This window comes from Sarcophilus harrisii, chromosome 5 (assembly GCF_902635505.1).
Source record: "Sarcophilus harrisii chromosome 5, mSarHar1.11, whole genome shotgun sequence".
Classification (NCBI taxonomy): Eukaryota; Metazoa; Chordata; class Mammalia; order Dasyuromorphia; family Dasyuridae; genus Sarcophilus; species Sarcophilus harrisii.
In genome coordinates, this window is record NC_045430.1 from 82,768,712 (window position 1) to 82,780,075 (window position 11,364).

Genomic DNA, 11,364 nt, shown 5'->3' on the forward strand with positions numbered 1-11,364 from the left:
CCATACCAAAAGATTCAAGCAAGAAAAATGCCATTTAGGGACAGCTAGATGGCACAGGAGATAAAGCACCAGCCCTGAAGTCAAGAAAGAAGCCATTTGGTGTTCATTTCTGTAACAAGTCCAATGTCACATAAGCACATGGGCCACTAGAGCCTATCTTCAAAGGATGCCATAAACATCCACAAGTGAGCATTTCCAGCAAACTATTTTTAATTCATTTCAGATAGAAAGGAATCCTAAGTTTTAACACAAATTATATTTTCACTAGTTTCTGATGACATAACTTCTATAAACAGCTAAATCTGTAACCTTAGAGGTTGATGCAAATTATAAACAAAGGTAGCAAAATTGTTCTCCCCTGTCCTCCACACAGCTGCCAAACTGCTTTTCTCAAAGCATGTATCCAATCACACACCTCTACTTAAATCTCCCATCACCTCTAGAAAAAACACAAAAAGGTCAGCCTGCCAATGAAGAGCCCATGAAGTTCCCACCCACCTTTCCAAGTTATTTCTTACTACTATTCCAGAAATATGACATTCCCCAAACTAAATTGGACCATTAGCTATTCTGATTTGACATGTTATCTGCAATCTCTTTTCAGATTTTCAAAGCTAAACGGCATCTGAACATCTGAAACCCCTTTACGATAATATAATCACAGTACAAATTGTCCTCTTGTTCTACTTCACTCCACTGTAATTCAGTCTTTTCAGGTTTTTCTGAATCTGACATGCAGAGAAAGAAAATAGTAAGAGATGTACTCCAACCCTACCTCTACCACTTAGAATCCTAAATGGCTCAACTCAGGGTACTACCTACTATAAGAAGTCTTTCCTGAGTCCCCTCCAGATCCCTAGTTGTTGGTACAACTTTGAGATTACCTTGTGTGTAATCATTAAAGCTCTGATCATCTGGGCCAAAATGTAATCTATACCCTGCCACCCCCACTAAAAAAAAAAAAAACAAACAAAAAGCCACAAAAGCTCCAAGACAGCAATGGTTTCCTCTTTTTTGTCTCTGTATCCTTAGTACCTAGTATATGGTCATGCACAGTTAATCTTAGCAGAGGTAAATTAGGATAACTATGAGATGAAATGGAAGAGAAGGCTCTGGCAGTCCACAAAAAGCTGTTACCTGAACTTAAAGTGAATAGATTTAATGAGGTGAAAAAGAGAGCACCTTGGAATATTTCTGGCAAGTTTCCCTTAAGATATTTGCTTGGGGAAATTTACTGGAGCCAAAATGTTTTAAGTGGCCATGGGAAAAGCAGAATTAAAACATACAAAGGTCATGATTTCACTGAATGTAAGAGATAAGCAATTCCAAGTCAAAAGGCTTCACATTTCCAATATAGTTATGTGTTCTTTAATGGGCTCAGTGAGGGGTTGTCATTGTCATAGTGATTCAAATTCACAATGTAAAAAGCTAACCCCACGATCTTACAAACATGGAAGAAGGCAAGATTCTCTAAGGAGGAAAGTATCTTTATTCAGAGCTCCCGCATTGAATAATCTTTTCAGTTTTACCATAAAATCAATTGTATTACTGAAACAATGATTAAACCAATCTTCTCAGAATGTGGAGTGACTCAGTTAATATATTTTTAAGGTCCAGAATGTCCAGGAAGCCTATTCTGTTTTTGCAGTCCCTAAATCTTCTCCACATTCAAACCTCAAAAAATCTACCACAGACACACCCTGGGGCTTTACATATTGCCCCAGCGTGATGCTAGGATCCAGCAGATAGGGCTGGGCAAGCATTCTTGTTTCTTCTTCTCCACTAGGCTCATCTTCCATTGAGCCTACAGACAAAGGAGCCATTCCCACAACATGCTGACCAAGTCGGCGGCCAAGGTCTTCAAGGTTTGATTTCTCTTCAGATGTCTGGCAGATGACTAATGCACCATATTTCCCAAGCACCATGTTACTGAGAGAGGGACTGTGCACCACTCCATGTACATAGGAACCAATGTAGAATCCATTTGGTACAGTCACCCATGCAGCTCGCTTAAGAGTCAAATTTTCTCCCAGTTTGCCTGCAGAAAAACAAAACAAGCAGAGCTATCAAAAGCATCACATACACAGAAGATATTTCTACATGTTTTGCACAGATGACCACTTATACCTGGAATATGTTCTCCTTACTTCTATCTAGCAGAATTCCTAGCCTTCTTTAAAGTTTGGTTCAGGCACCACCTCTGAGGCAAAGCTTTTCCTGAAATTATCACTCCACCCTACATTAATGGGGCTCTTATTCTCTTGAAATCACCTTTGGTGTGATTTTATATCATTAAGAAAAAGAAAGAATGAGATGAGGCATTTTTCACTTTTCAGGTTAGAAACTTTCACCAAATAGTGGATCAATCAAAGGAAATAAAATGGGTAACTTTCATGACATAAGATGGAAAAGAAATTACCAAAATCAATATAATAAGAATTAAAAGAGAATTGGTTGACTGGAGCAAAATTTTTGCATCAAATTCCTCTAAAGCCTGAAACATAAACAACTAATGCAGATATATAATGATCCGTTAAAAGATAAATCAGTCAAAAAAATACTTCTTAAAAAAAGAAATATAAACAATAGACAACTATGTCTAAAGATAAGTAAATTAAAGCAAATAGTGCTACCATCTTACCTCCATCAGATTAAGAAAAATGACAAAAAAAGGAAAGACAATTGATAATGGATTTATATAATAGGCACACAATAGTACTGGTGAAATTGGAACTAGTCATTATTCTGGAAAGCAATATGGAATTAAACTATGACTTCTGAACCAGAGATATCAATATTATATACACATTCTTCAAAAAGCTGAAAGAGAGGGAGAAAAAAACATGTACAAAAACATTTAAAGCAGCATTTTTGTGGTTGTAAAGAGCTGGAAACAAGATGGAAGCTCCCCCTTTTTTGGCACTTTTCAATAGTATTTTTCCGATTACATGTAAAGATAATTTTCAACATTCATGTTTGTGAGACTTTGATTTTCAAATTTTCTCTCTCTTTCCCTTATATATCCCTCCTCCCCAAGACAGCAAACAATCTGATATAGGTCATACATGAACAATCATTTTAAACATATATCCCATATTAAGTCATGTTGTGAAAGAAAAGTCAAAACAAAAGGGGAAAACCATAAGAAAAAGCAAACCTCCAAAAAGTAAAAATAGTATGTTTGATCCAAATGCAATGTCCATAGTTCTCTCTCTGGATGAAGATGGCATTTTCCATGCAAAGTCTATTATAATTACTTTGGTTTACTGTACTGAGAAGAACTAAGTCTATGAAAGTTGATCATCACACAATGCTGCTGTTGCTGAGTACCAAGTTTTCCTGGTTCTGCTCACTTCATTTAGCATCAGTTCTTTTACAACTGAGTCACTCCAGCAGCACCAGTCTTTCTGAAATCAGCTTGCTCATCATTTCTTATATTCATTCAATCATTCCCCAATTAATGGGCATCCACTCAATTTCCAATTCCTTATTACCACAAAAAAAGAGCTTCTACATCTTTTTTTGGGGGGGAGGGGACATCTTTTATGATGTCTTTGGGATACAGATGTAGTAGGGACACTACTGGATCAAAAAGTATGCACAGTTTTACAGCATTCTGAGCATAGTTCCAAATTGTTCTCCAGAATGACTGGATCAGTTCACGACTCCAACAATATATTAGGGTCCCAGTTTTCCTACATTCCATCCATTATCTTTTCCTGTCATTTTAGTGAATCTGAAAGGTGTAAGGCATTACCTTACAGTGGTTTTAATTTGCATTTCTCTAATCAATAGCGATTTAGAACATTTTATCATTTGACTACATTGATGGCTTTAATTTCTTCATCTGAAAACTATCTTCATATTCTTTGATCATTTCTCAATTGGGGAATGATTTGTATTTTTATAAATTTGACTCGGTGCTCTACATATTTCAGAAATGAGACCTTTATCAGAAATACTGACTGTAATTATTGTTTCTCAGCTTTGTTTCCTTCTAATCTTGGCTTCACTGATTTTGTTTTTACAAAACTTTTAAAATTTAATGTAAAAAAATTTATCCATTTTGCATTTCAAAATGTTCTCTATTTTTGTTTGGTTACAATTTCCTCCCTTTTCTAAAGACATGACAGATAAACTATCTCTTGCTCTAATTTGTTTATATCACCCTTTATTTCTAAATCAAGAACCCATTTTGATCTGATCTTGGTATAGGATGTTAGATGCTGGTCTATACCTAGTTTTTGCAGCTAAGATGACAGGAAAATATATTGATAAATGTTGGAGGGGATGTGGGAAAACTGTAACAGCATTATATTGTTGGTGATCTAACCATTCTGGAGAACAATTTGGAATTATGCCCAAAGAGTTATCAAATTGTGTATACCCTCTGATCTAGCACTTTTTCTACTGGATCTATATCCTAAAAGGATCATAAAAGAGGAAAATGTATTGTGGCAGCCCTTTTTGTAGTGGCAAAGGACAGGAAACTAAGTGGATGCCCATCAGTTGGGGAATGGCTGAATAAGTTATGGTATATGAATGTTATGGAATATTATCATTCCATAAGAAATGATGTGCAAGCTGATTTCGGAAAAGCCTGGACTTATATGAATTGATACTAAGTAAAGTAAGTAGAACCAAGAGAACCTTGTACACACTAACAAGACAGTAATGATCAATTGTGATGGACATGGCTCTTTTCAACAATGAGATGATTCAAGGCAATTCCAATAGACTTGTGATGGAGAGAGTCATCTGCATCCAGAGAGAGGAGTATGGGAACTGAATATGGATCAAAGCATAATATTTTCACCTTTTTTTTTTTTTGGCAGTGGTAATATTTGCTTGTTTTTTTTTTTTTGTCATTTCCCCACCTTTTGATCTGATTTTTCTAATGACGCATAATGAATATAGAAATATGTTTAAAAGAATTTCATATATTTAACTTATAGTGGATTGCTTGATGTGTAGAAGGGAGGAAAAAAATGTTAATTGAATGGATATACCACAAAAAACTGGGCATGACTTATATGAACTACTGCAATGTGAAGAGAGCAAAGCCAAGAGAATATCATATAAAATAAAAGCAATATTTTAACAATGCTCAATTGTGAAAGATTTAGCTATTCTGATCAATTCAATCATCCAAGACAATTCCAAAAGACTAAAGATGAAAAATGCTATCTCCAGTGACAAAAACTGATGGAATTCTGAATGGAGCATGACACGTATCTCCTCCCCCACCCTAGCCCCTCTCCGACTTAGCCCTTTTTTTTGGCAATATGGCTAATATAGAAATATATTTTGCATGACTTCACATAGCAAAAATCTCAGAAAATCCCAAACTTCATTTTACCCAACAGTTTCAATATATGTTCTCCAATAAAAATTTTTTTCCCCAAAGTTACTCACTAACAACCCTTTTATCAATATTACTCTCTAAAGAAGAAACAAAAGAACCAAAGGGGAGAAAGAAATGGAAAGCAAAGAGATAAGAATAATTAGTTCTTATTCATTCAAGAAAACACAAACATATATAAATATCTACAACAGAGAATTATATCTTAAGGGTATTTAAAAAAAGAGAGATATCCAGAAATGAAAACAATTCAAGAAATCTACTTAATAGTTACTGTAATTCCCCAGAAAAAAAGACAAAGTTAAAAAAAACCCAGATTCTTCCAGAATTACTTAACAAACCCCCACACTTCTGCCTAACCTGGTTCCTGATATGACTCACTAATAGTTTGCAGACAGTATGAGACAATCTGGTAAAAAGAATTATTCTCACTGGCAGTAACTTTGGAGGAACAGTTTGTTTCCAGGATTCTACAACCATCTTCCCCACACCCTTACTCCCCACAAAGGAAAAGCAAGATAAACCAAAATTCCCCTTAACACCACAGTAATCTGCAGTGGGCAAACTCACTAGAAAAATGCCTACAATTCCCTAACTTAGCATTCTTTCCTTATAAAGAAGTATACTGTTCAAAAAACTAGACCATTAAATGCCTGTGGATTCACATATGTAAAAGTTTGAATATCTTATAGTTATATTCCCATTACTACAATTTTGATGCTTTGAGAAATTCTAAGATTTTTTTTCCATAAACCTACCTCGTAGTAACCCCTTTTTGATTTCTATTCTCAGCTTCAGTCTGAGGTCTACTGTCAATACTCACCGATAAATAAAGTCAATTGGTCCTTAAGAGAGCCTTCTCTGTTGGGTCCAGCTCTAAGTTGAGAAAGCTCACTTGTCTCTAGAAAACCCTGAATATCCACAGAATGAAAACAAAGATCAATTTTGCAAAATGAAGCTTACCTGACAATATTAATCTTTTCCAAATAAAGCAACTGCAGATCTCTAAGTATAAATGTATATTAGTACTATTATCTCTATTATATTGGTAATATTATATATGTATAACATTTTTACATGCATTCTATTCTATCATGAATGCCAATATCTTTGGAATATGAACTACTACTCTCAGGAAGGATTCTAAGGAAATTTCAGAATTCAAATGGATCTCAGAAATCATGCAGGTCAATCCCATCATTTTATAAAAGTAAACTGGTGCCAAGAGAAGTAGAGTTGAGCCATATGACTCTTAATTCATATTCCTTTGCCTGTGCTACATACTCTTATAAAATCCCACCTTTCTCTACAGAAAGTCAATGTTTTCAGTTTTCACTAACATTTTATTCCCTATGTCTCTGTTCATGAGACAGTTTGAGAAAAAAAAAAAAAAAAAAAAGAAGGTGGTATGGATAATTGTTTTGTCAGTTGGACTACATTAAAGAACATGCTACAACTGCATCTTTTCTAATCTGTCTAGCAATTCTTTCCTCTTGTCATTTAGATGCAGTCTGAATTGAATTGTGAGTGCTGGCTGACTTACCTTGCTGTATGTGGACAGTTGCTCCCTTAGACTCTGACAGTACAGCATGGTTCCAAGGGCCACTTGCTGGACCAGTTGTTGAAACTTTAAATTTCTAGAAACGAAATCTGTCTCACAATTCACCTATAGGCAGAAACTCATGATGTAAGCAATGGTTTAGTAGCAAACTCATAAAAATGTGATGGGTTTATTTAATACAAACTAAAGTAAAGCTAGGCTATATTTTAGACACAACTGCATCTTTCAAATTGCCATTCCCATGCCAGTGGAAGGCCAGAAACTTAAGCAGTTCTTGTCATAATGGGTTGGGCAACATATGCCACTTGAGAAAGTCTTCAGAATACTGCCAGTGATGCCTTAACTGTAAATTTATTACCAACATGGAACTTCTCCCTTTAACTCGATTTCCTCTTGTGTAAACCAATTAGCTTGTTCTCTCTTTTCTTTGTTATCTACAATAACACCAACTATTTCTATGTCTACTACCCTCTCTACATCAGCTAATCCATAAATTTCTAACTTCTTCAGAAAACCCTTCAAAACTAGATAAAGAAGCACTAGATTCCTATCTTGAATTAACAATTCAAACACACACACACACACACACACACACACACAACACACACACGTGAGAAAATCAGTAAAGACCTAATCAGAATGTGGCATGGAATTAGCACAAAGATCTTTAAGTCTAAGCCAGTAGGACAAAAATTTTGCAAAGTCCTACACACAATTTGGAAAGGTTTCAAGTCAGGCCAGTGATGTGTGTCATTTATCTGTTGTCCACGGACCAAACTAAATTTGGATTAGACTGGCTGAAGGGCAAGGAATTTTTTTAGCCAAAACATTCCTTCAACACAATTTGCTAAGTTATAGAAAAACTATGATTGTCAAGAGGAGAGGTAACAATGACGAAGGTAAAGGTATGGAATACTTATGAGCAAGGAACTACCTTTAATACCAGGAATACAAAGATGAAATAGGAAACAGTGGAATGAGGGCTAGAGCTAAGAATTCATTGGCAAAGAGAACTCTTAGCGAGGAAATTCCCTCAATATAAGTAGGCCAGTACATTTTCTGCAACTTATTATCTCAAGCAATTTAACCAAAGGCACAAAGTCAGTCTGAGTCAGAAGTGGGACCTGAATTCCCATTCTTCTTGGCTCCAAAAGTAGCTTGTTATCACAATACTTTGTCTCTGAGGTGAAGAGACAAATTAGAATAAAAGTGCACAGGAGAGATACAAAATACAATGAGGGCCTCTTCAACATACTTTTGTGCATTTTTATAAAACACCATCTATCACTGAGACCCATGTCTACTAATAACTTTTGATTACTGCCTACTACTACTACTACTACTAGGTTCACTATTAGACAGCTCTTCTAGAGTTTATCACCTTTTCCATCCAAAATAGAAGAATCAAATATTTGAGGATAAAATTCCTAGAAATTGGTGCATGAGAGGGGCTCACCTCCACCATTACAGCTGAATTCCCTTCCCGTAACAATCCAATCAATCCTTCCTTAGTTTTTCTTCCCTGAAGTTTAGTAGCTTTGCTCCATCCTTCTTTCTGGGCCTGCTTATGTAACCAAACTTCTGCCTGCAGATTAAAAAAGAAAAAAACACATACACAAAAACAGCATTGTCTCACATAGAATGCTAGAGCTGCAAAATTCTAAATGTTTTGTCTTCCAATTCTGCTTCCTCTGAATCCCAAATTATTGACATGACTTCATATGTTTAATTAATAGAATGCTTGCCTTTCTCAATGGGTGGGGGAAAAGGTTGGAGGGAGGGAATTTGGAGCTCAAAAATAATAAAAGCTGTTCCTCAAGGATGTATTATGATCATTTTACAGAGGAGAAAACTGACTTAGGGAAGTTAAATAAATCCTTTACAGATGCACATCAAGACATATACATAACTGGTCAACCTGCCATCTGGGGGAGGGGATGGGGGGAAGAAGGGGAAAAATTGGAACCAAAGGTTTGGCAATTGTCAATGCCGTAAAATTACCCAATGCATATAACTTGTAAATAAAAAGCTATAATAATAATAATAATAGAAATAAAAGACATAAATATGTCTCCAACTACATCTCAAAAGAATTTACTACTTGACAGGCACAAAGGTCTTCCTACTAGGAAATTGGGAGCTAGCAGTCGTCCTGAATTCCAATTTTCCCTAAGCTAAGGAAGCATTAGTTTTGCTTGCTAGAGTGCTAAATTTGAAGTCAGGATACCCATTTAAATCCCGCCCTTAATCCTTACCGTGTGAACCAAGAGTCCCACAACCTTAGTTTCCTAGACTAAAATAAGGTGATGCGAATAAGACCCTTGGCACACTTCAGAAGGCGATATACGCTGGCTGCTATTGTTTCTACTGTGGTTGTTTCCCTAGGTGTGATCGCCAGCGCAAAGCCCAGAACACAACAGGTTGCCTATTTATTCCCTGAATGCCTTATTGAATGAATAACAGGCACGGCTGGGTGACACTTCGGCCATAAAACATAACTATCTGTTAAATCAGTCGCTTACATACTGATTAAACACAATTACCGTGGGAAAAAGGAAGAGATTCTTAAAACTTGTAAAATTTTGACAACATACAACTGGTTTCCCTTACAATCCAATGTGTTTTATTTCGTGCATTTAAAAACACTCCTCTGAGAAGGCATCATCGAGAGACGCCTCTGCGAAGGCATCCATCTGAGAAGGCAAATACAAGCGATGAGGATACAAAAGGAGGCAAGAGACAGTCCCTGCCCTCCAACAAATTCGCGGCAAAGCCAGAGGGCTTAAAGGAGACTGGAGACCCTGATTTCGGGTCCTGCCTCGCCCGTTGTTGCGGGTGTGGCAGCGGACAAGTCAACTTCACACACCGAAGTGTCCAACCACCTACGAGACTGTTTAAACTCAATCAGACAGGCCTCCGTTTCCCCCGGTCCGGGGAGGGGCGGCCCCAGCCTCCCTCACCTGGGCCAGATCGCCCCCGCAACTCTCCAGCGCCTTCTTGCAATTAATGAAGGAATAGCCGGTCCTCCGCCTCAGCTTCCTCAGCAGCTCCTTGCTGGACCCGGCCTCGGACCCCACGACTCCCGCGTGGAGGGGACGGGGCCCCAGGGGCACCTGCGGGGGGCGCAGCAGCACGGGCATCAGGTGAGGAAGAAGGGGGCAGGGGGAGACGCGGGGGGGGGGGGGGAAGAAGGGACGGCCCCCACGACTCCCGCGCGGAGGGGACGGGGCACCTGCGGGGGGCGCAGCAGCACGGGCATCAGGTGAGGAAGAAGGGGGCAGGGGGAGACGCGGGGGGGGGCGGGAAGAAGGGACGGCCCCCATGACTCCCGCGCGGAGGGGACGGGGCACCTGCGGGGGGCGCAGCAGCACGGGCATCAGGTGAGGAAGAAGGGGGCAGGGGAGACGCGGGGCGGAAGAAGGGACGGCCCCATGACTCCGCGCGGAGGGGACGGGGCACCTGCGAGGGGCGCAGCACGGGCATCAGGTGAGGAAGAAGGGGCGGGGAGACGCGGGGGCGGGAAGAAGGGACGGCCCCCATGACTCCCGCCCAAGGGGACGGGGCCCCAGGGGCACCTGCGGGGGGCGCAGCAGCACGGGCATCAGGCGAGGAAGAAGGGGGCAGGGGGAGACGCGGGGGGGGGGGGGGAAGAAGGGACGGCCCCCACGACTCCCGCGCGGAGGGGACGGGGCACCTGCGGGGGGCGCAGCAGCACGGGCATCAGGTGAGGAAGAAGGGGGCAGGGGGAGACGCGCGGGGGGGCGGGAAGAAGGGACGTCGAGGAGAGATGGGAAACGGAGGGGAGCACCCGTGGAGTGTGGGGGAGAGGAGGCTAGAGGGCCTCGGGCTGGGGGGGAGGAGGGATGTGAGGAGGAGCTGGAGCGGCCCGGGAGGCAGGAAGGGCCCGAGCTCCGCCACCCCCCCCCTTACCGGCCTGCTCCGGGACCCCAGGTGCTGAAAAAGCCGCAGGGATCGAAAGAAGGACATGATTTTCTCCGCCCTAGCAGCCCTCAACTACCCCAGGACGCATGCGCCCGGAGAAAACCCGTGAGAAAGTGGGGCGGAGGAAGATGAGGAACCTACGGCACGGCGGAGGGGACAAACCCACAGAACCTGCCTTAACCTAGCGCTAGCTGAAGGCAGCGCCACCTGTGGGCCAGGAGGTCTCCGCCTCGTTGGGCATCCAAGGGGGAAGGAAACGAGCAAACATCGCTGCAGAGGGCATGGGTCGTGTCATCAAGGTCACTCCTCAGCAATGGCTAACTGCAATGGAGTCCGAAGGCTCCCTCCAGGGAAAAACGGGACTGCTGGGGGCGGGAGAAATAATTCCCTTTTATACCACACGTAAAACACTTTGCTTACAGTGCCCCGCCAAGAGTTAGGTGGAAGAAATAGCCATCCCAGGTTTCTAGGTGAGTAAACCCAGATTTAGAAAGTTACC

At 40.6% G+C, this 11,364-nt stretch overlaps 1 protein-coding gene across 1 annotated transcript; it reads right to left on the minus strand.

Annotated features, from left to right (window-relative positions):
- Positions 1-1,345: 1,345 nt before the first annotated feature.
- On the minus strand, positions 1,346-10,994 carry TSFM (Ts translation elongation factor, mitochondrial). The gene is made up of 6 exons (XM_031941054.1): positions 10,854-10,994; positions 9,884-10,036; positions 8,380-8,508; positions 6,906-7,028; positions 6,186-6,273; positions 1,346-2,038 (listed from the first exon to the last, which is right to left on the minus strand). Exons 1-6 carry the CDS (start codon positions 10,908-10,910, stop codon positions 1,632-1,634), a joined length of 957 nt encoding a protein of 318 aa, XP_031796914.1. The 5' UTR covers positions 10,911-10,994; the 3' UTR covers positions 1,346-1,631.
- Between the last annotated feature and the right edge of the window lie 370 nt (positions 10,995-11,364).

What these genes read in the sequence shown, in the direction of transcription:
- TSFM (XM_031941054.1), bottom strand. Translation starts at nt 10,910, where the DNA reads ATGTCCTTCTTTCGATCCCTGCGGCTTTTTCAGCACCTGGGGTCCCGG. An exon ending in GCGGGGGCGATCTGGCCCAG is followed by an intron (nt 8,509 to 9,883) that starts GTGAGGGAGGCT and finishes TTTAATCTGCAG; the next exon opens with GCAGAAGTTTGGTTACATAA. An exon ending in CCAATTGACTTTATTTATCG is followed by an intron (nt 2,039 to 6,185) that starts GTGAGTATTGAC and finishes GTTTTTCTGCAG; the next exon opens with GCAAACTGGGAGAAAATTTG.